Source organism: Nelumbo nucifera, chromosome 2 (genome assembly GCF_055504915.1).
Source record: "Nelumbo nucifera cultivar China Antique chromosome 2, China Antique-T2T, whole genome shotgun sequence".
NCBI classification, from domain to species: Eukaryota; Viridiplantae; Streptophyta; class Magnoliopsida; order Proteales; family Nelumbonaceae; genus Nelumbo; species Nelumbo nucifera.
The window spans coordinates 93,144,472-93,169,151 of record NC_142650.1 but is presented as its reverse complement, the minus strand read 5'-3'; the positions used below and the strand labels follow the sequence as shown (position 1 = coordinate 93,169,151).

Genomic DNA, 24,680 nt, shown 5'->3' with positions numbered 1-24,680 from the left:
TGACTTAATCATCAGAAAATTTTGCCTATATGATGATTAATTCATCTATACATTTTTTATAGCTCTGTAATTTATCTCATATAATCCATGTTTCTCTTGAAAGAATGAGATCTCATGACACTTAAGAGTCAGCATCAGAAGATTTTAGCTCCCCATTCTCCACCTTTTGAAATACTATTTTAAAATGTTGTAGAAGGGAGGAAACCACTGAAATTAACCAAAATTTTCCGATGTAAAAGGGGCTTATCATGGTAGTAGGGGAGCAGCTGTGGGCTAACTCAACAGACCTGTAGACCTTGTGTTTACAAGAGAGTCTACATCTTGCATTTTGACTCTGTACATTTCCAACAATAAAATTTCTACAAGTTACTAATAAAAAAAAATTATTTTAAGATCTTTTTATTGATGAACATAAAAAAGAGGAATTTGTGGTTAAAACTTGTTGCGAACTGAGAAAGAAAAAAATATATATATGGCAAGCTTGATCATTGCAGGGCATTCTACATGCTTTTTTAAGAATTAATACAATGCTTTACCTTCTCTCCAAAATTATGAATCAACTGAGAAAGAAAAAAATATATATATGGAAAACTTGGCATATCTGAAGCACACAAAATTTATGAATCAACTCAAGCAGTCAAGCTTGAGGTGGATAGGGTTTCAATACAAATTTACATACAATTGTCTCTTCTCTGCCTTCTTAGTGCTAATGTACAATAGTTTATATACTTTTAACAAACAGTTAGAAGACAGGTGTTTAAAAGAAAAATCTCTTACAGGCAGAAGATGAAGCATCGAAGACAAAAAAGATATGCAACCAAACTATATGCACTGTTGATTAAATATACAATGGATGATAAAAGTACTGTTCAGATAGGAAAAAGGGAATTTCATTGACTAAAACCAAAAGAAAATACAGTGGCAAGAGTCCCTTTGCATAACTTCTCCAGCTTTGTCATAATAATTTTCAACACCATATCCCAACGGTTCAAATTCCATTTTACTTTAGCAAGAGATTATGTAACAATTTACTGTCTGGTTTTACCGCGAAGTAAAATTTAAATGGAAGAAATTCATGAAATGAGTTAAATAACAGATGCTGTCATTTTGTACGTCAATAAAATTTAAAATACCTAACATCTGGAGCTATTACATGCTCAATAGTAGTTGATATTAGAGCTGCAAGATGTCCCATAAAAATATCCTGTGTAGAGCGAGAACTGGAACCACCTGGACCTCTTGGGAAGATTAAATTCCATAACCGAGGGAGAGTTCTATAACTGACACTTCCTTCTTCAGTTTCTATCTTTCCATATGTGCAAGGGCCAGCTGAAAGGTCGATAACAACAAATCTGAATGACATGGAATCATGGAAATAAAATTAGACTCACAAGGATAAAATGAGGTGAAGAAAATAATACAAAATTTATCCATTTGGGAACAAATCTTTATCCTATTACATCTTGAAGGAGAGGATCATTTCTTCTCCGATCTTGTGGGGTTTTTTGCATGAGTTTCATGGCATTAGCTTGAACATTCTGACAAGATACTTAGCTTGAACTATTGAAACTCATTGCAACCCAAATAGAAAGAAGTAAAAACTTGTTCTCTCAAGATCTCAAATTGAATTTTGATGGTAGCATAATTAGAAAGTGTATTATCTAGGTAGAATGGATCCTGCCTTTTATTTCTTTCGGTATGTTGTGGGCCTTTAGGAAGAGGCAAATTCCAATGAGGCAGAGTCACGGCTCTTCTCTACAGCCATGCAACAACATGTGATTGGTTAGATCAGTTTGAGCCTTTTTAGAACCTAAAAATAAGTCAACAGATTTAGAAGCAAGGAAGAAAGGACCTGAAAAAGGCTTATAGCCTAATCCCCATCTCACAGGAGGCTCACAAGAGAAAAATTGGCAAAAACCAGAAGTGGGGCAGTGGGGCCATATATCTCAACTGCCCCTAGGGCAATGCAAAAACAAGTTAGTCAATGCAATCAGTAGATTAAAAAAAACTCATTCATGTAAAAGATATCTTAAAGTTCCTTTTTCGGGTTTCAATGGTAATTTCATAATTTCTACCTGTTTTATTAATTGGGTCACTTTCTTCTTTCTGTAATCAAAGACAAATTTCATTAAAATAAAGAAGAGAATACAAGTCAAGAAGGGTGGTGAGAAGGAAGCTCAAAAGTACAGAAAAGATACAAAGAGAAGAAAATACAAAGCTTTTAGAAATATTTACGTTAAAACATGATCAACACAATTCAACAGTATCATAGAAATTAGAACCAAAGGAAGATCTAGCCACACCCAAAAATTCTATAAGTACTAGAGGCCAACCCACTATCTAGTTGCCAATGACAATGTATATTCTCTAAATATTTCTACAATTTTCATAAAAAACAATATTCTATTTGTTTCTCTCTAAATACCCTAACAAATAGCAAAAGAAATAGAGCTCCAAAGAATCTTGGCCTTCTTGACACCTTGAATGTGCGGTCATGATGAAACCATGGTTTAAAATGTCCCTAAGGCTCAGTTTGGAAAGAGTACAAATACAAATATGTAGAGTGCAAAACCTTGTATTCTGTATGTATTTGTACTGTACATATTTGTACTTGTATTCTTTCCAAACTGAGCCTAAATTTCCTAATATTTCCATGACATATTTCAATTTCTATAGCAACGTGAAATTTTACTAGAATCAACATATTCCCCAGTGAACACTACCAGCACTATGCAGAGTACAAGAGAAAGTATTATAACATAAGTTCGTGTCAACATTGCAAATATGTAGAGTAGCAATGCAACTTCCCGCCTAACTTTCATGATACCTAGGGATGCTGATATATGGTCTAGACTGTCAAACCGCACAGAACCAAACTGTAATTGGTGGTTTGGTCTGGTTTGGCCTTAAAACAGATTGGCTTGGTTTGGTTTTCTAAATTTTAGAAACCAGACAAAACCATAAACCATATTAAACTGAATTGCTAATAATATATTTATTAATGTATATAATATATAATACATATGTTTAAACATATGTATGTATGTATATATTCATTTAACATTTCATACGTTATTGTTGTTTACTTCAATTTTAACTTGTAGTTTAACAAGGAGTTGTTTATGTTTTAGAAAGTATGAATGTAATTTGTATAATAGTATTAAGTGACACTTGTTAACATTTTGTAGGAAACTGTGGACCCCACATTAAGTGTATTCGTGTGGAACCCTGAGATGTACTTAGATTTAAATTGATTAGGGTCATCTTTCCTAGTAGGATTAGTTTTATTCTATCTTATCTAGGATTAGTTTTATTTTAAACTTATCTTTTATTGCCATATAAGCATTAAAGTTCTTTTACAATTAGGAGACTATGTATATAAATTAAGGAGTGAGGCGGCTGTTTTAAACACACACCAACCACTCTCTTCTAAAACCCTTCCACGAGTTCTTCTTCTCCATCTCTCTTCTCTTCTCTTCACTTCTCTTCTAATTTTCTTTTATTTTCTATTCAAATCTGTAGTCTTGTATGACTATTTGGTATCAGAGCTTGGATTAGGGAGTCTCATGTGAGTTTGATCCAGCCGACCACATGAGAATTACCTAGGGCTGGAAGAATAGAGAAAGCTCTCCTCAGCTGATTCTTGGAGGTTATCTACAGCAACAGTCCAAAGATTGGATCGTATCCTAGATAACCAGGAAGAATCAGAGGAAGAAAAAAGGATCAAGATCAACCCTTGATCAGTACCGGAGGTGGCGATCAGAATTTCAAAGGATTTCTGTTCGACCAGTACTAGAGGTTGCAGTCAGAATTTCAGAAGATTTCTGGTTCAAGATCAGAGCTTTTCAGAATTTTCTGGTAAGTTTTTCAATCTTTCTTATGATCGGTAGTAAGAATACCTTGATAAGAGGTACAAAAAAAACTCCAGAAGATTTCTGTAGTTCCTTTTAGGGTTTAAGAGAAAACCCTCAAGCTTCAGGGCTGTTATTGCTTCGGGACTTGTCTCCCTCGACTTCTTTGCTCTCTGGAAGAGATGTTTCAGCAGGACTGTTACAACAGAACTGTTATTTTCTACTATCAGTCTCAATAGGCCGACTGTCACATTTTTTTTTACTGCTATTACCTGCTGCAGACTCAATAAGCCAACTGGTACAGTAATTAGGAAGTATTTTTACTGATTATTAATGGAGTTTAAAAGACAAGGGGAGGGTGTTTTGGGGACTGGTTCAGTTAGCATGTCTGAAAAAACCTTCCAAATTACAACTGTGAAGTTTGATGGTTCAAACTACTTAGAGTGGTCCCAATCAGCCATGATGGCCATTGGGGGAAGAGGAAAGCTGAACTATTTGTTGGGGGATGTGAAGGAACCAACTAAGGAAGATCCCACTTATGCTAGGTCAGGAAAATTATTTGGTGATGACATGGTTGTGCAACTCCATGCAGCCACACATCAACCGAAATTACTTATGGACAAAAACAGCTAAAGAAATATGTGATATTGTGAAAGAAACCTACTCTCAGCCCCTTAATGTTGCTAGAGCTTATGAGCTGAAATTGGAAGTTAGAAATCTCAAACAAGGAGAGAAACAGGTCTCTGTTTATTTTTCAACCCTAAAATCTCTGTGGTATGAAATTGACCATCTTGAGACAATAGAATGGGAAAGTCAGAGAGATGCATAGACTTATAAAAGACAAGTTGAAACTAACAGAATATTTGAGTTCCTAGCTGGTCTAAATTCTGAGTATGATATTATAAGACAGTAGCTGTTGACAAGAGAGGGTGTGACTTTGTCTCAAGCCTATTCCCTAGTGCACAATGAGGAGACTAGGAGAAAGGTTATGTTGTAGTAGCAGTCTTTTGAATCTGCCCTGGCAGCAGTTAAACCCAAATCTGGGGAAGATAAGGAAAAAGATATGAAGAAAGAGTCTAAGAAAGACCTAGTGTGTGAACATTACAAGAAAACTAAACACACTAAAGACACTTGTTGGAAGTTATATCCACACCTGGTTCCAGCAAAACTCAGAAACAAAAAGGGGAATGCCAATATGGTTGTTAACACTGATAATGCAGCCTTAACAGCCTCAAGAGGCACTCCTCTAGACACCCTAGCTGTTGTCTGAGCTGCTCTGACACAATTGGAAAGTGAAGTTAGTAACTCAGTCTCATCTCCTCAGCCACCATCAGCTCTTTCAACCTCATCCTTTTCTCAATCAGGTAATCGGGCCTCAGCTTATCATGCTTTAGCTCCAGGTAATACAGAACATTCTTGGATAATAGATTCAGGAGCATCTGACCATATGACTAGCTTGCCATCACTTTTCTCTACCTATCATTTATCTTCTAATAAAGACAAAGTGTCAATTACTGATGGATCCCTTATTCCTATTTCTAGCAAAGGAGACATCAAGTTGTTTGATGTCATTTCCCTATCCTCCGTCTTGCATGTTCCTAAGCTTAATACTAACTTGCTCTTAGTTAGTAGCATTACAAAAAAACAGAATTGTTCAGTAACTTTTTTTTCGAATCGATATGTTTTTCAGGATCTGGAGACAAGGAAGGTGATTGGAACTGGCTGTGAGACAAATGGAATCTACCTACTTGGAGGAAGTGCTCATCAGTTAGATAGTGAAACTAAGAAATCCTTTGTTTCTCAGTCTAACTGTGTTGTCTTCTCTCTGTATTCAGCGAATGTGTCTTTGGAGGTTCGCCCTGCTCTCTTATTCATAGCCTTAAAGAGAAATTTCCAAATCCCATTAGGAGTTTTCTAATCCAAATCTTTTATTTGGATCTGGACTCTTTAAGTGATAAGGATAATCCCTTATCTTATCTACAGATAAAGATCAGCCTTCCTAATCAAATTAGGAGTTCCTTTGATCAAAATCTTTATTTGGATCTGGACTCTTTAAGTGGATAAGGATAACCCCTTATCTTATCTGCTGATCCAAATCCCAGGTCCGCCCCTATTAAGCTTATCGAAATGGGCTTTTAGGCCCATTAAGCTTTCAGGCTCATTTCCACTTTAATGCTGGCTAGCTTGGCTCTCTTTGTATGGCGTGGGACCCTATCATTGATCTACACATCAGCCACATGGATTCAGCCTAACCTCTGTTACAAGGCCTGTCCGAATTCACTGCTGAATACAGTGAACCCCTAAGTCCATCACTATGGGCTCTTAATGGGCCCAACATTTACACTAAATGGTCCTTGGGTCCAGCCATCTTATGAAGGCCCAAGGACTATGGACAGATGCTAGATTAGCCCATCAGGTATAATCCTCAATGGTCTTACACTTAACCTCTCAGCCCATAATGATCAAACACTACCCGACAAGAGAGGACCTCTCCCTCGGCTGCAAGGTGCAGTGCTGCACTCTCTACTCACATGGATCCCGGGAATTAAAACTTTTTGCAAACATTTTGAAACCATAATATATATATGTATATCTCTATATAAATATATTTTTTTCAACGGTTGAAATCAACTACCGGCAATTTAGGTTTCCATCGAAGAGAGTGCATCCCCGATCATTCACTTTGTCCGACAAAGGGGCTGATCCTGTCACTATGATCACCCTCTCAGATGAATTCTCGGACTATCCCAACATACCCAGGTTTTGACCCCCTCTAAGGATCTCACTGATTGGCATATCAAAGACAGCCCAATCCGACATCTAGTGCAGTATCATAATCGAGTTTAGGGGTCAGGTGTAACATTCCAGTTTTGCCCATCTATCTCCAAGGTCCAAAGCAATAATAGAATTTTGGTCCGGTTCAAGTTTTCAAGAAAAACCACACTGCATGTACCTCAGGTCTGACCCTGGTAGATGAGACAAGCCACCCCAACCAATTTGGCGATACATTAGTGTCAGCCTTGACAGGATAAATCTCCCCAAATCTATCCAACGGCTATGAAGATTTTAAACTAATACGAGTCTCATATGTATCCAGTTTAAGGGTATTACATAGAAACACACCATAATAACATGAATTGAATATGTACTTTATTCATTTACAATAAATGTCATACTGCACATCATGCTAATTGGAGCTAAGGGCATACACTGTCTAACAAGTCTATCACAGACAATGGAGACAGGTTGATTTCGGACATCAGCAGTGCAAGCCAGTCCCAGTCCCCTCTGCAGATCCAGATCCCGGTACCACAGTAGTCCCAATTCCTTCTACAAATCCAAATCCAAGTACCACAGATACTACAGATGAGAGACATCCCACCATGGAGCCAGATCCAGGTACCACAGATACTACAAATGAGAGACATCCCACCATGGAGCATTCACCTTCATTAGATGATCTTGACCTTCCCATACCAGTTTGTAAGGACAAGCGTCATTGCACCACATCTACAGCTCACAGCATTTCTCAGTTCTTGTCCTATGATCATTTGTCTCCCTCCTATAAGTCTTTTCTCGCATCCATTGTTGATATTCCCATTCCCAGAACAATATAGGAAGCATTGGAAGTGCTAGAACGGAAAGATGCAATAAAAATAGAAATGGATGCCCTCATCAAAAACAATACCTGGGAGATAGCTGATCAACCTAAAGGAAAGAAACTGGTTAAATGTAGATGGGTATTCACTGTGAAACATAATGTTGATGGTTCTGTTAAAAGGTATAAGGCCCGGTTAGTTGCAAAAGGATTTACTCAGACATATGGTATTGACTACTTAGAAACTTTTGCACTAGTAGCAAAGATGACCACTATCAGAGTACTATCATCTCTTGCAGCTAGTTACTCTTGGCCATTGTATCAGATGGATGTTAAAAACTCCTTTCTCAATGGAGACTTGCAGAAAGAAGTTTACATGCAGTTGCCTCCAGGATTTTATGGTATGGAGAGAGGAAAGGTTTGTCGGTTGAACAAAGCTCTATATGGACTAAAACAGTCCCCCAGAGCATTGTTTGATAGATTCAGACAAGCCCTTGATAGGTCTGGATATGTGCAGGCTCAGTCAGACCACGCTTTGTTTATCAAGAGAGTGGGTTCCTCCGTAATCTTGCTTGCCATGTATGTAGACGATATTGTAGTAACCGGGAATGATACTAGTGAGATTGAGTCTCTTAACCAACTCCTTCATCAAGAGTTTGAGGTAAAAGATCTGGGGGAACTACGATACTTCTTAGGCATTGAAGTAGCTAGATCCAAGCATAGGATTTTTGTCTCTCAACAAAAGTATGTTCTTGATCTACTAGAAGAAACAGGAAAGTTGGGAGTTAAGCCTATGGACACACCTATTGAACAAAACCACAGGATTAGTGCAGAGGGTGGAGAGCCTATTGAAGATAAAGCTATGTTTCAATGGTTAGTTGGAAAACTTCTCTATCTTTGCCTCACATGACCTGACATCAATTATGCAGTTAGTGTAGTTAGTCGGTATATGCACTCTCCTAGAACTACTCACCTCCTTGCGGTTGAAAGGATATTAGCATATTTGAAGAGGTCCCCAGGCAAAGGCATTTTGTTCAAGAAAAATGACCATATGAAGATAGAAGTCTACATAGATGTTGATTGGGCTGGGTGTGTTGATGACCGAAGATCTACCACTAGATATTGTGCCTTTGTAGGAGGTAATCTGGTCTTCTGGAAGAGTAAGAAACAAAGTGTTGTTTCTCGTTCAAGTGCTGAAACTGAATATAGGTCCATGGCAAATGGTGTGGCTGAGATTCTATGGTTGAGTTCATTACTTGAGGAATTGGGTATTGTTTATGATATACCCCTAATGTTGTACCGTGATAATCAGGCTGCCATCAATATAGCCCATAATCCAATACAGCACGAGAGAACTAAGCATATCGAACTGGACCGGCATTTTATCAGAGAAAGGGTTACATCTCAAGAAGTATGCCTTTCCTACATCACCTCCGACATGCAGCTTGCAGACCTACTCACCAAGGTTGTTTCAAGAAAGAAGTTAGAAGAAGATCTATGCAAGTTGGGAATGACAAATATCTACTACCCAACTTGAGGGGGAGTATAGGAAACTATGGATCCCACATTAAGTGTATTCGTGTGGCACCCTGAGATGTACTTAGACTTAAATCGATTAGGATCAGCTTTCCTAGTAGGATTAGTTTTATTCTATCTTATCTAGGATTAGTTTTATTTTAAACTTATCTTTTATTGCCATGTAAGCATTAAAGTTCTTTTACAATTAGAAGACTATGTATATAAATTAAGGAGTGGGGCGGTTGTTTTAAACACACACCAACAATTGTCTTCTCCTAAAACCCTTCCACGAGTTCTTCTCCATCTCTCTTCTCTTCTCTTCTCTTCTCTTCTCTTCTAATTTTCTTTTATTTTCTATTCAAATCTGTAGTCTTGTACGACTTACTCATTTCAATTTGACATTTGAATTATATTTGTTATTTATGTAGGAATGCATGTTATTTGGGCTTTCTAATTGGGTTAAGCCCAATAGAATGGCCCAAACTATATTAGAAACCAGAGCAAACGGTAATAGAATGGTTTAGTCTGGTTTGGTTTCTATACTAAAAATAGTTGGTTTGGTTTGGTTTTAGAATTTCTCAAACCATAATTTACTGGTTTTGGTCTGGATCTTTTCCAAACCGGACCGTGAACACCACTAATGATACCACTTTGACCCAACTTGATATTCATTTCAAAATGCAGTTAAGCATTTGCTTTTGTTGTGTAATACATTATTTAGTCATTGATCTATTAGAACCATTTGCATTTTCTATGAGTTTAAATTTTGTTTTAACTTATTTTATCATGTATTTTTGAATATTAAGGTTTATAGGACAACTTCAGAACATATTCTTTTGTCTACAACCTCAGAACAAGATAATAATTTAAAATGGTGTGTTTGTGCTTCTTTTATCTTTTCATAAAACATCATTCTATATTTTTTGCATATTTTACAATGTTTCTACCATGTCTATAATTTTTACAATATTTCCATGCGATATTTCCAACATTTCCGACATGTTTCCTATATTTGGACAACCGACATTTCCATCAACACCAACATTTTAAACATTGGATGAAACCACTTTATTTGGATAATGGGCCTAAATGCTTGTAACCTGAACAATGAAAAGAAGTGCAAAGGAAAATCAGCATCTTTGCAAAAAAATTTAATTAGATACCTCATCTTCTTCATTGTTATTGCATGTAGAATAAATTTGTCATCTTGAAGACTTCTTCAAATGATCAGTTGTCGGGATGCTATCCAAATCCACCAATCAAGCAAAAGCTTCCACACCTGGAGGAATAGGGTTATCTCAAATCCCTCCAACATTAGAATAGTTTACTTGATTCTGAATGAGAGTGATATAATATAGTTTAACCGAGAATCACCCATTACAGCACTCTTTCCACCATCTTATATCACTCTCCCAAGGCAAAATCTGTCCCACCTCAAGTTTGCTCAGTAATAAAATATGCTCTTCAATCTCCCAAAAGAAAAAAGAGAATTTTGGGGATTTCACCTAGAGAGGAGGCACAGGTGAAGGAGGTCGGTGGTCAAGAAGTTACTGAAGTATCTCTAAATGGGAAAGTGGAGATCATTAAGTTAGTGGAAAGGGAGGTGACAGTGGGTAAATCACTTGGTCTGTTCTTTTGGGGTGGGGAAGGTTTTGCAAAAGTTGCCTTTAAACAGTTTGAAATAAATAAAAGAGAGGAAAAATTAGAAAAAGAACTGAGAAGAATAAGGACTGGGACGAAGAAGGGGGAGAAGAGAAGTTCTTAGGAGAGAACGAATGAGAGTTCGAAGACTCAAGAATATTGAGGGAAGTTTGGGGGCACAAGGTCAGAATGGAATTGGTAAGAAAACTGAATTGAGAACACAATTAGAGGTGGGTTTTCTGCAGAAAATAAGTCTGGAAAGCTTTCATGCGAGTCTGAAGGGTGATCAAAGGGATATGGACAACGGAGAGCTAATCTTGAAGGCTTACTAGTTTTCAGGGCAGTTTTGGGGGGAGAGTTCTTGGGATGTATTTGATCTACAAGTTTGTAATGTTGAGTTTTTCTCTGCTGATTAGCTTATGCGGTGTGTCATCTTGACACCCATTGAGGTTGTAATACTTTTTATTTTTAATGAAATCTATTTTTATTTATTCTTCAAAAAAAACACCATAATAAGGCAACCAGATTTTTTGGGAAACAGAACTGTATTTCAAACAGCACCAAAAACATTGACCACAAACTCCTTACAACTCTACAATGAATAAACAGATGATCTGAATCTTCAGAAACATCCCCACACATTACACACCTGCTGGGCTCTACCCTCAGACCTCTCCTTGCCAAAACATCTGTTGTTAAACACTTCCCCCAAAGCTGCAGTCCATAACAGAAAAGCAACCTCTGGAGGAGCTACAGTGTTCCACATTCTATCTTCTGGAAAGCAATTTATCTTCTCTTCAATCAGCTTGTTATAGAAGGATCTGACCATGAAACTTCCTGCTTTGTCCCATTTCCATATTCATTTGTCCCTCAACATCAGGTGTAATGGTGCAGATTTTCTGCATCAGCTCCATCCACTGCCCTATCTCTCAATCATTCAGGTTCCCTCTAAAAACTGGACACCAATCACCTATATTTCCTTCCTGTTACCACACATTCTTTATTCTGTGCAATCTCGGACAGAGTGGGCAAAACTTTCTTCAAGGGGTCAATCTCCACACCAAATATCAGCCATAGTTGTATCCTCATACCATCTCCCACCACATACTTTGATCCCTCTTCTAAATTCAAGTAGAGATTTCTGAATGCCCCCCCCCCCAAAGTGCACACCCTAGGACATATTTGTCTCTGCAGAGTATTTGTCAATATTTGCTTTTGCCTTTGCTTTTTAGAGTGTCAATAGATTAGAGTATTTTTATAAGTTGTCTTAGATTTCTGTTCTGCTTGAAAGTGGTTTGGGTTCAAAGCTAAAACTGATTCTGGATGAATGTACCATGACAATTATATCTAAATAGATTTTCTCTTAATAATATAGAATGTTTTCAAACCACTAGTAATTTCCTTCCTAGATCACCTAGAAAATGGGAAAGAAAAGATTGAGAAATCAACACTGTAATACTTGTGTATCTCTTTTTCTATGTTGTACAACTTCTCATGTACTTCCTCTTTTACTTATATCTAACAAAATCTCTCTCATCTTCTTTGATCCTTTGAGTGCAGTTGTAAATGCAAAAGCAAAGGAAAAAAGCATTCATAGACACCAGATCATACAATTTTGGTAGCATAGCTCTTTGCTCCTCTAGTTTTTAAATTATACTATGCTTAAACAGGAAAAGAACAAACAAAACTCACTAATTATCAATTTCTATTTAGAAATTCTCCAACAAATTGGTCTAGATCAACTATACCTGCCAGACCCCAACCAAACTTGAGATGCCCCTCCTCCATTGTAGCGATAACGATAGATGTAGTCCCCCTCTTGTTTTCTCATTTCTTCCTCTGAAAGCTCAGGAATTTTGCCATACATCAGACTATCAAGATCAATTTCCTTGTTCCTAGGGTCCATCCTGACCTGCAAAGTAGCAAGCACAAAGCAATTTTGAGATTACAACAACCTAAAATCTAATGAAGACAGTGAAATTTAAGTTAACATGGTTTCAGAAAACCAATATCTACATTTGATGAGAGACAAATTGATCTCATTACCATTTGAAATTGACATACATAAAGGCATTTTAAAATGGCCAATGCATAGTGATATAAATTTGAAGATGTAGATTATATACCTTATCAAAATTGACAACAAAAATCGCACTAGGTACAGCTTTGTCCATCTCAACTTCTGAATATCTACCCTGATCTATGTCAAATATGTAGGAATACAACCTATGAAATACTGGCTCAACAGCAGTAGCATTCACCTCAAATAGAGGGACCTCCCTTCCGTAATCAGTCTAAAAGTTGCAATAAAGTTATTAGGTTCCATTCAAAGACAAACCAAAGGTGTAATTATCAAAAATAAAAGGACAAAAAAGGTAGAAGTACAGACAAGATAACAAAAAATTAGAATGGCAATTACCTCTCTAGCAGTTGCAGCAAGAACCATAGCCTCCTTCAGTGCTTTCTCAAGTGCTATTAGTTCTGGCTGCCCAACCTACATTTAGAAAACATATCAAATGGAAATTTGGAATAAAGAAGATGCATTAAAATAGGGAACATATGAGAAGCGGAACTGAGTTTTAACCTGCATCTCCTTTTAATCGCTAACCAGCATCTAGTAAGTAACTGTTATGGACGCATTCGTGGGGAAGAAGTACCGCCGCCGGCAGCAGCAGTAAGGTGGGACCCTCATCAGATTATCTAGCTAGCCACAGTTCATCTTACCTTATCCTTATCTTATCTGCTTTCTTACTCTTATCTTATCTGTTCTAATAAGGATTAGTATAGAGTCTGATTTATCTTGGGGAGTTTTTATCCTTCTTGAGTTGGGAGTCTTATCTAGGAGTCTTATCCATCTTATCTGTAAGCAGTTTAGTTATCAAGGAGTCTTCCTACATGGAGGACTCTTACCTCTTGTAATCTCCTATTTAAGGAGCTGAAATTATTGAATAAAGATATCAAATTTCCAGTCAAGAAAGAGAGTAAAATGAGAGTTCGGTGATCTCTTGGACAAATCACCCTCTCTCTTGGACAAATCACCCTCTAGGACGCCAAGATAGGTTCAGCTAGGAAGGGGAGGAACAAGGGAAAACAGGAGCTTTTCCCCGTGGACCGACCCATGACGAGATCCTATTCCCGGGCCCATAACAGTAACCCATATAAAAGATTGAAAATAAAAAAAAAAAGGAAACATGGTAAGCTTGATTCAGTTTGAGCAGCTTCAGGAACATAATGTTATGGATTGGACAGACTATTACCATGGTGTGAAATGTGAGAATTTAATTCATTTCCTGATCCAAAGTTCCACTAAACAGCAACAACAAAATATAATGTTTTTTTATCAGCACAACAAAATACAATGCTTCAATGGTAAAAGTAGATAATTCAAGTGTTTCAAGGTAGGAGGGTAAATTGTAGATGTACATTTTAAAATGATTTTTAAATACTAAGATGGACACTTTTAAAATTTATTCAACTCAAGTATAGGCATTATCCAGTAAGAAGAAGCGATAATGTTGCAAGTTGAAGGGGCTAGAAGTACTTGGGGCAAACCAAAAAGGACATGGGCTGAAGTACATAAGAATTGACCTAAGAACTCATAACTTGACAATGGACGTGGCACTGAACAAAAATGGATAATCGTCTTTTCCAAAGGCCCTACTAATCACTTTATTTTGCAAGATGGCTCTCTTTCAGGGATAATCATCTCTGTATCACTCTGTGTTCGTTGTGAGAAGCCATTATCATTGAAGATCATGGTAATGGTCACGGGCCACTTTGGAAGACACAAGACACTTGCTCTTGTGCAAGAAAATTTCTACTGGCCTTGAATGAAATGTGATGGTTACGAGGCATGTGGAGCGTTGCAGAACATGTCACATTGTTAAGAGCCATGGCTAAAATACAACATTATATACACCTCTTCCCCATACAAATGCACATTGGGAAGATGTGAGTATGGATTTCATAGTTCATTTGCCATGTATCCAGAGAAAATAAGAACCTAGTCATGTTGGTTGTTGATCAGTTCTCCAAAATAGCACATTTTATACCCTATAACAAAACTTTGGACGTAATTATCAAATAAAAAATTAAAAAAAAAAAAAACAAGATTTTGGATGCCTCTAATGTAGCTGATCCTTACTTCAAGGAGGTTGTCAAACTCCATGACATTGCTAGAACCATAATTTCGCATCGAGACTCTAAGTTTATAAGCCAATTTCGGCACACACTTTTGGTGGAAGTTAGGAACTAAACTGAAGTTTAGTTCTTCTTGTCATTAAAAAATAGATGGCCAAATTGAGGTTGTAAATCGAAGTTTGGAAAATCTCTTGAGAAACTTAGTGGGGCAAAACATCCAGCAATGGAATCTCACCTTATCTCAAGCTGAATTTGCCTACAATTGCTCTTCTAGTCAAACCATTGGATGCAGTCCTTTTGAAGCTTTTTTTTTCATTTGAAGAGTAAGGAAAAAAAAATATTAAAATAAAATGTAAGTACAAACTGGTTGCCTCGTTGGATGTCAATATGGAAAAGGTTCACATTACAAGCTTGAATCTTTGAGAACATCCCTAAAATTTTCCACCAAATCTGAACTGTTAAGGCCATGTTTGGTTCATGCCCTGGGCCTCATTCTTTTAATTCTTGCTCATTCTGGGCAAGAATGAGAAAGAATGAATAACATTAGAGTGCTTGGTTACAAAATTCTTGCCATGGCCACATTCTTTTTAGAATGAAAAATCAGCCCATGGCACAAAAATTGAGGTAGCCTGCAGCATGAAAAATAATCATGCCCCATCTTGCTCATTTTCATTCTTTGAGGAAAATATGCCTACAAAACTGCTGCCATAAATGTTTACTAGTGGACTACCATGGAAGTACTTTTACAAAAGCACTTTTATAAACAAAAGTACTTTTACGAAAGCATTTTTGTAGAAACACTTTCATGAAAGTACTTTATAAAAGCACTTTTACAGATGTACTTTTAGAAAAGCACTTATACAAAAGTACTTTTATAAAAGCACTTATACAAAAGTACTTTTATAAAAGCACTTTTACAAAAGTACTTTTATAAAAGTACTATTACAAAAGCAATTTTAGGAAAGCACTTTTATCAAAGTATTTTTATGAAAGCTCTTTTACAAAAGTATTTTTACAAAAGCAATTTTACAAAACACTTTTACAAAAGTACTTTTACATAGGAGATAGGACACTTGTCAGTCTGAAAAGAATTCATTTTTAGGAAAAAAGCGTTTGGTTCATAGTAATATTTTCTCATTCTGCCTATTTTACCCATTCTTGTCCATTTTGGAATTTCATCTTGGGTAAAAATTAGAAAGATTGAGAATTGAACCAAACATAGCCTAACTTGCTCGAACTCTGGAAGAACCAAAACCCAGCTTGTGACAAGCTTTCCAACCGATGCCACTAAATCTACAATGCACTTTGCCTTATTTTCAAAAAGCCTTTTATTCCTTTCTTTCCAATTTATCCAGAAAATTGCAAAGGGAATACAGCTCCAAAGGTGTTTTTCTTTCTTGCTTCCTCTGAACCTTGGCCAAGAAGAAAAGATTTCTGCTAGTGAGGAAGGCTGGAACACCAGTATACCAAAAAGGAAGGAGTAGAACTTCCAGATGAAATTTGCCACTTTACGGAAGAGAATAGGTGCCATACAGATTCCTCATCCCTATTACATAAATAACAATAGCTAGCCATGCTAAAACCTCTGCATTTCAAGTGATCTATTGTTAGGATATTGTCCAAGGCAACTAGCCAAGCAAAATGCTTCCACTCTAGGGAGGACTGGATTCCCCAACACTCCACCTACTTGGTCAGAATCCAAATTCTCTTTGATCAAAGCCAGATAGGACTTCACTGAGAATTTTTCATCCCTACACTCCTTCCACCACAAACCATCACTGGAAGACATTGAAATTCTGAACTGCTCTAAATCTGTCCAACAGTAGGATACATTCCTCCACCTCCTGACCCAATAAAGATCTTCTGAATTTGGGGCACCAAGCCACCTGATCATCTCTAACCTCATATAGCATGAGCAATCACTAATTGTTGTTCAGCCAACCTATACAGTCTTGGGCATAGTTCACACTTCACACAGCTTCCCAACCCCACTCGTTCATCTTTCTAAAACCTTACACTAGCCCCTTCCACATTAAATCTACCAAGCCCCTTAACTCCTAGTTGAACTTCACAATGCCTTTCCAAACACATACCCCATAAGAGCTTGACACCTCTCTTGGTTTCCACACAAACCTTACCACCTCATACTTCCCTACCATCACTCTCCTCCATAAAGACTCCCTCTCCCTATCCAACCCAAACCTCCAAAGCCATTTACCCAGGAGGGAAAGCATTTATTCTTCTAAACCCCAATCCCCCTATCTCTTTCCGCCTGCAAACCTTTTACCACTTTACTAAATGAAACTTCTTAGTTCCCCTTGCCCCTTCCCAAAGGAAATCCCTCTGTATTCTCTATCTTGTTGGCCACATCTGTTGGGATCTTCAACAATGAGAGGTAGTAGATAGGTGAACTCGACAGCACACTCTTAAGGAGGGTAATCCTACCTCCCAGTGAGAGGTATTTTGCCTTCCACTTTTCCAACCTCATCTCCACTCTCTCTATAAGAGGTCTCCATATACAAAGTAAGGCTGATTTAGCCCCAACCGGGAGGCCGAAATAGGAAAAAGGTAATTCCCTAATCTGGCATTCCAAGGCTTCTGCAAATTGCACCATCTCTTCTTGACTAATCTTCCCAATTCTAATCATAAGACTTTTTTCCAGGTTCACTTTCATCCCTGTCAGCATCTCAAAGTTGGCCAAAATTGCTCTTAAATTTAACACCTGATCCGCATCTGCATCTAGGAAGATAAGTATATCATCAGCATATTGTAAGTGAGAAATGCATGGACCTAGGGATGGCAATTTTCCTCATACCCATTGACTACCCGACCTCCCTGACCCGATGGGGTCGGGGATGGGGATTGTTTTGGCAGGGTGGGGACAGGGATGGGAATTAATAGCGATCCCCAATCAGGGTCAGGGCCAGCCCCAACCCCAACTATATATATTAGATATTACTTATATTAAAAATATATTATTTTATATATAAATATGATATTATTTATATTATATATATATCAAAATATATTCTAAATATTATTTATATTTTAAATCTTTTCTTTATTTTAATTTTTTTTATTTTTCAAAAATACTGTTAATTTAAAATTTTCATGGATTCAAGTCCCCGCGAATAGGGGTGGATTCGAGTCGAACCAAGCCAAATATCTGGTTATTCGATCTTAGGTCGCCAAAAAATGTTAGGCTTGAACTTGATTTGAGTTAGAGTCTTGAGCCTGAAATTCGGCTTGGCTCAAAAGTTCGTACGTTCGAGCTTGGCTCACCTCGAGCTCAATCCATTGTGAGAAATTCCTCTTATCTCTTTGGCAAATTTCTTAGAGTGGTAAGCTTCCCCTATCCAAGTTCTCTCTCATGTCTCTCTCCTCAATCCATTGTGAGAAATTTTCTAGTATCAAGAAGGTAAATTGTAGATGCACATATTATCATAATGGAACGTTGAAGAATCTATATAAATATATTAAGCTGAAATGTGTACGTAAGAAGGCCTAAGGATGAAGGAAATGGAATCTAACAGTATTTTTTGCCTTTTTTTCTTAGAAATCACAAGAATGCCACTCCCTACCAACTCTCTCTTTTGTTTTTTTCTTTCAAATTACAAGAATGCCACTCTCTCTCTTACTTTTCTTTCTTTCAAATTACAAGAATGCCACTCTCTCTCCTACCAACTCTCTCTCTCTTTCTTATAAATTACAAGAATGCCATCTCTCTCTCTCTCCTTATAAATTACAAGAATGCCACTCTCTCTCCAACTGAGGGACACCTCAACTCGGCATCTCGACTGCTAGGGAACCTACAATCAAAGGTAGTCGAGTTCGAGCGAGCCGAGTTCGAACTTTTGAGCTTATGTTCAAGTCTCTAATTCGAATTGAGCTCGATCTAGGCGACACCTCGACCACTGAGGGAGACCTCGGCTTGGCACCTCAGTCACTAAAGGAGATCTTGGCTCAACACCTCGACAATTGAGGGAGACCTCAGCTCGACACCTTGTCAACTAAGGGAGACCTTAGCTCGACACCTTGCCTGATAGGGAAACCTCAGCTCGACACTTCAGCAGCTGAGGGAGACCTCGGTTTGGCACCTTGGCAATTGAGGGAGACCGCAGCTGCTTGAGAGACCTACAATCAAAGGTAACCGAGCTCGAACTTCCGATCGTTTGGCTCGAGCTATGCTCGAGCTTGAGCTAAAGTCTCTAATTCGAATCGAGCTCTAGCCTAATAGTTTATGAGTGAGGCCCTGCATTGCATGGCCCCCTCCGCTAGTAATAAAACAAAACCAAAAACTAACATAATGGTTGAGATACAGGCAATTTATTTGCAGGAAACTTAAAAAAAAAAAAACCTCAAGCATCTTGGACATCTTAGCTACAAAGTAAGAAGCTTACAGGAAATGCATTATAAATAATATGATGTTCAATATCAAGTGGCTCCCCTGTTTCCAAGCAAGCTGGTCTATGAGATGGGAAGCTGCTTCTGAGAAACTCTTCCAGCTTGTGCGAATCTACCACATACCTATAGCCCCCATCTCCATTGAAGCCAACGAGGACAATATTAACTTCGAGTGGGACCTGGAAAGGAACCTGCATGACGGTAATACTGTTTAGTCCATCCATCAAATTCTAAAGAACCAAATGCTTATACGTATGATTTCTTTAATTTTTCGAACCAAAGTAAGAAAACAAAAAGGTAAATAACTGAAATCGAATGGCGAAAGAGAAACAATTACCTCAGTCCGGGAATGAAGCATTCGTCGGACATCAGAACGAATGCTGTCTTTGATGTCGTGAAAGGCTCCATGATGCCACTGCGGATGCCCTGGATCTCTACGAAAAGCTTGAGGTGCCGATTCTAATTGCGAGATAAGTAGACAGATAGAGACTAGCAATACCAGGCGAGAAAAGGGCTCCATTTCTTTGAGAACTTGTGAAGTCTCTCTATTTGTGTTTTAATTCGTTATATTTTAGTCCTTCTGGCGTGTAATCGCCATGGCTGACGAAGTGACGAGGTTCTCAGCTCTTGATCAAAAAGAGAAGAATTCTGAGTTTCTGACCTTATAGGTCACAACAACGGAAGCCGATCTCGTCACAACGGTATTTTGTCAAAGACCCTGAACTTTTTTTTTCGACGAAGACCCCTTTTATTTTGGCCGTTAGACAAAAGTCCCCCTTCGTAATTAAATCGCAAACAGAGAAACAATAAAGAACACATTCATAAGCACCATGAAATGCAGCGTTCAGGTAATGTCATCCAAACTCCTGTAAATCTTCTCCTCTGACAACCGTAAAGAGGAGATAATCAAATATAAACAAGAAAGTAAGAGAGAATAATCTATCGGATGACTACTTTGTTTGATCAATCCAATTGATTGGATTATCTCCTCCTCTTCATTCTCAACCTCTGAAAGAGGGGTAACGCACAATGAATTCATGCTTGCAGATACCAAACCCCGCGGTGCAGCTCGCGACGGCAAAAAGAGGGGTAACGCACAATGAATTCAAATGGCACATGGTAGCTAACTAGCCCGCAACCGTGGCCGAATTCCTCAAGCTCGCGGACAAGTTCATGAGGACAGAGGAAGAAATCAACCAACGAACCGAGGGGCGGGAACGAGAAAAGAAAGAGGGAAGGCGAGCCCTCCAACCCAGTCGACAGGAAAAACCCGACCCGAGAGCCGAAGCCGAACCAATCCTTCCGAGCTCCCCTAGCAGTTCGGACGAATTACACGCCATTGAACACAAGGCGGACCGAGATCTTAATGACGATCAAGGACGCCCCATACGTGAAGTGGCCACCTCGCCTAAAGGGAAATCCGAACGAAAGAAATAAGAATTTGTATTGTATTTTCCATAGAGACCATGGTCATAGTATCGAGCAGTGTAATAATCTCCGGGACGAGATAGAGGGGTTCATCTGTCGCAGATACTTGAGAAACTTTGTACAGCACAACAATAATAACAATAAGGCAGATCGGCAAGGGGAGCACGAAAAGGATGCCCCCGAATCTAGCAGCAGACCTACCGAACCGTTGCAGCGACAACCTCCGGAAGAGAGGCCAGTTCGGGGAACCATCCATGTAATTGTGGGAGGTTCGGTGGTAGTAGGGTGTACCTCGACAGCAGCCCGGACTTTAGTTCGCGAAGCGGCCCTCAAGGAACGGAACCCCCCAAAGAGACCAAAGACCGAAGAACCAATCTTCTTCACGGAGGACGACACGCGAGGGGTCCGCTACCCCCACGATGACGCGCTTGTCATTAAACTAAGGATCAGCGACTTCGAGGTCAGACGCGTACTCGTAGATTCGAGCAGCTCGGTGGACATCCTCTTTAAATCAACATTTGACCAGCTATAGTTATAGAGGAGCGAACTGAAGCCCGCGAACACTCCCCTGGTGGGTTTCAGCGGAGAGGAAGTCAGGCCCCTCGGAAAAATAACAGTACCTGTGGAAATCGGCACATGGCCTTGTGCGGTTAGACTCAACCATGATTTCCTGGTGGTCGCGACCCCCTCCCCATACAATGCCATAATAGGGCGGCCGATCACGCATATCCTACGGGCGGTGGTCTCCACCTACTATTTGGCCATGAAGTTCCCTACGGACTTCGGTGTGGGGGTAGCGCGGGGCGACTAGCTCGAGTCCCGCAAGTGTTATGTTGTCGCCCTGAAGGGAAAAACCAAGGCAGCCGATGACCTTGAACTAGAGCGGCCTGCGGAGCAAGGCGAGGAACGAGCTTCACCCACAGAGGAAACAGTCGCAATCCCGACTTCGGCTACGGACCCGGCTCGCACACTCCAGATCGGTGCTTCCGTCAAGGAGCCCCTACGAACCGAACTGGTGAGTTTTTTACTTCAAAATTTAGGTATTTTTGCATGGTCCGTGGCCGATATGCCCAGTATTAACCCTGGCCTTATAACTCATAAACTTAACACTGACCCTGTAGTCAGACCCGTTAGACAGAAGAAACGCAACTTAGCCCTAGAACGCTAGAGGGCGGTCGACGAGGAGGTCGAGAAGCTCCTCGCAGCAGACTTCATAAGAGAAGTCCATTACCCGAGCTGGGTGGCCAACCCTGTGCTGGTAAAAAAGGCGAACGGCAAGTGGCGCATGTGCGTCGACTACACCGACCTGAATCGAGCTTGCCCGAAAGATTGCTTCCCCCTCCCCAGAATTGACCGCCTAGTGGACGCGACCTTGGGACATGAGTTGCTAAGCTTTCTGGACGCCTACTCAGGCTACAACCAAATCCGGATGGACCAGTCCGATGAGGAAAAAACCAGCTTCATAACCGAGTTCGGCTTGTACTGTTACAAGGTCATGCCCTTCGGATTAAAAAATTCCAGGGCGACCTTCCAAAGACTTGTAAATAGGCTGTTTCGGCCTCTGATTGGCACGAAGATAGAGTGTTATGTAGACGACATGGTCGTCAAGACACAGTTTTCACAAGAATTAATACAAGACTTAGATTCTGTCTTCCAAATCCTGCGTAAGTTTAGCATGAAATTGAACCCCAACAAATGTGTCTTTGGCGTCACCTCAGGCAAATTCCTAGGCTACATTGTCAATCGGCGCGGTATTGAGGCCAACCCGGACAAGATAAAAGCCATCCTAGATATGAGACCACCTCGGAAAGTAAAAGAAGTTTAGAGGCTAAACGGCCGCATAGCCGCTCTGAGCCGCTTCATGTCCAAATCAGTAGACTGCTGCCTACCTTTCTTCAAAGCAATCAAAGGCAAAGGGTTCGAGTGGACCCAAGACTGGCAGCTCGCGTTTGATGAGCTAAAAGGTTACCTCGCCAGTGTGCCAACCTTAGCCCGGCCCGAGGAGGGTGAGGTCTTAGAACTGTACCTCTCGGCAAGCGACGAGGTGGTCAGTTCGGTACTAATAAAAGAAACAGACTGGGTCCAGCGACCCATATATTATGTTAGTAAAATTTTGCAGGGAGCAGAGACAAGATACCCGCAGATAGAAAAGCTAGCCTATGCACTGGTGATAGCAGCTCGAAAACTCCGCCCGTACTTCCAGGCTCACACCGTCATTGTCCTGACCGACAAACCTCTGAGACAAGTTTTACTCAAACCCGAGGTTTTCGGTCGACTGACGAAATGGGCCATCGAACTCAGCGAGTACGATCTCCAATACAAGCCAAGAACTGCCATTAAGGCCCAAGCCTTAGCAGATTTTATCGCAGAATGCACGTTTAGCCTCGAAGCCCCCGAGCCGGTCTAGCCCGAGATCCCCAGTTCGGGCGATCTCGGAGCTCCCAAGCCAATCGAGTCCGAACCCCGTGAAGTAGCAGCCAGTGTAGCATCTCTCCTGGTTAGACCAAATGCGAACTGGGATGAGGAGCCCTGGATCCTTTACGTAGATGGCTCCTCGAACCAGCAGGGCAGCGGGTCTGGAATAGTGCTACGCGGCCCGAGCGGAACAAAGTTGGAATACGCACTACGCTTTGAGTTTGCGGCATCCAACAACGAGGTGGAGTACGAGGCACTGATAGCCAGGCTGAACCTAGCGCACAAGGTCGGAGCAAAGCACGTAGTTATCTGCAGTGGTTCCCAGCTCGTGGTCAACCAAGTTACAGGAGAGTACGAAGCACGCGAGCTCACTATGATTGCATACTTGGCAAAAGTAAAGGAGGCCCTGCTCAACTTCCAGTCACACTTCATCAAGCAAATCCCGAGGTCAGAGAACACTGAGGCCGATGCCCTGTCCCGACTAGCCAGCATGAGCCACAACGCCATGAGAACCGTGTACATAGAGGACTTACCTCGGCCCAGCATTCTCGATGGGGTAGAAGAGGTCGCTCCTGTCTCTAAAGCAGAGCCAAGCTGGACCGACCCACTCGCGAGCTTCCTGCTAGACGAAACCCTCCCCACGGACCGCAATGCAGCCAAGAGGGTGCAGCGCCAAGCAACCAAATACGTCATAATAGACGAACGGTTCTATCAACGATCCTACACGCTCCCCTACCTGCGATGCTTGTGCCCTGCCGAAGCCGAGCTCGTACTCCGCGACACTCATGAAGGCTTGTGCGGCGGACACTTGGGGGGCAGAGCCCTCGCCCAAAAAGCACTTCGACAAGGATACTACTAGCCAACGATGAAGACAGAGGCCGTCGAGCTCATCAGAAAATGCGACAAGTGTCAGAAGCATGCCAATATCCACCATCAGCCTGCTGCCGACCTCAAATACCTCACCAGTCCATGGTCCTTCGCCCAATGGGGCATCGACCTTCTGGGGCCATTCCCACCAGTGACAGGCGGGAGAAAATTCCTAGTGGTGGCAGTAGATTACTTCACAAAGTGGATAGAAGCTGAACCACTGGCAACAGTTACAGCCCGAAACATACAGAACTTCTTTTGAAAGAACATAGTATGTCGCTTCAGGCTACCTCGGGTATTGATCTCCGACAACGGCAAACAGTTCAAGGATATCAAGTTCCAAGAATGGTGCCAAAGTATGGGAATTAGTCAGAACTTCACGTCGGTCGCACACCCGCAGGCAAATGGCCAAACAGAAGTAATGAACAGAGCCATCCTCCGCGGACTGAAAGCATGACTAGACCAAGCAAAAGGGTTGTGGGCGGATGAGCTACCAAGTGTTCTATGGGCTCACCGAACCACGGAAAAAACCGTCACAGGAGAGACCCTCTTTAACCTCACCTACGGCACCGAGGCAGTAATCCCGGCGGAAATCGAAGTACCTACGCTGTGACTAGAAGCATACGACGAGCAGACAAACGAAGACGAGTTACGCACCAACCTCGACCTACTGGACGAGGTGAGAGACCTTGCGCACATCCGAACTATGACCTACCAGCAAAAGGTAGCTCGGTACTATAACGCGCGAGTAAAGAAGAGGAACTTCCGCGTCGGCGACCTGGTTCTCCGTAAGGTCATGGTACCCGAACCCAGCGTAG

General features: G+C 40.5%; 1 protein-coding gene and 1 long non-coding RNA gene across 3 annotated transcripts in view; both read right to left on the bottom strand.

Moving 5' to 3' along the window:
• The window catches only part of LOC104612011 (uncharacterized), a 59,566-nt gene extending 39,531 nt beyond the window's left edge, over window positions 1-20,035 (bottom strand). For both annotated transcript variants that reach the window (XM_010279313.3, XM_088897238.1), the window contains exons 1-6: window positions 19,490-20,035; window positions 19,149-19,343; window positions 13,028-13,102; window positions 12,735-12,902; window positions 12,357-12,520; window positions 1,134-1,352 (exon numbers count right to left, since the gene is read on the bottom strand). In XM_010279313.3, coding sequence (XP_010277615.1) covers window positions 1,134-1,352; window positions 12,357-12,520; window positions 12,735-12,902; window positions 13,028-13,102; window positions 19,149-19,343; window positions 19,490-19,672 — 1,004 coding nt within the window. In that variant the 5' untranslated portion in view covers window positions 19,673-20,035. The remainder of the gene's footprint in view (window positions 1-1,133; window positions 1,353-12,356; window positions 12,521-12,734; window positions 12,903-13,027; window positions 13,103-19,148; window positions 19,344-19,489) is intronic.
• Window positions 1,853-10,249, bottom strand: LOC148802524 (uncharacterized). Its single transcript, XR_016082186.1, has 3 exons — window positions 10,131-10,249; window positions 2,076-2,106; window positions 1,853-1,956 (listed from the first exon to the last, which is right to left on the bottom strand). It is a non-coding gene; the product is annotated as an uncharacterized LOC148802524 (long non-coding RNA).
• Window positions 20,036-24,680: the final 4,645 nt, after the last annotated feature.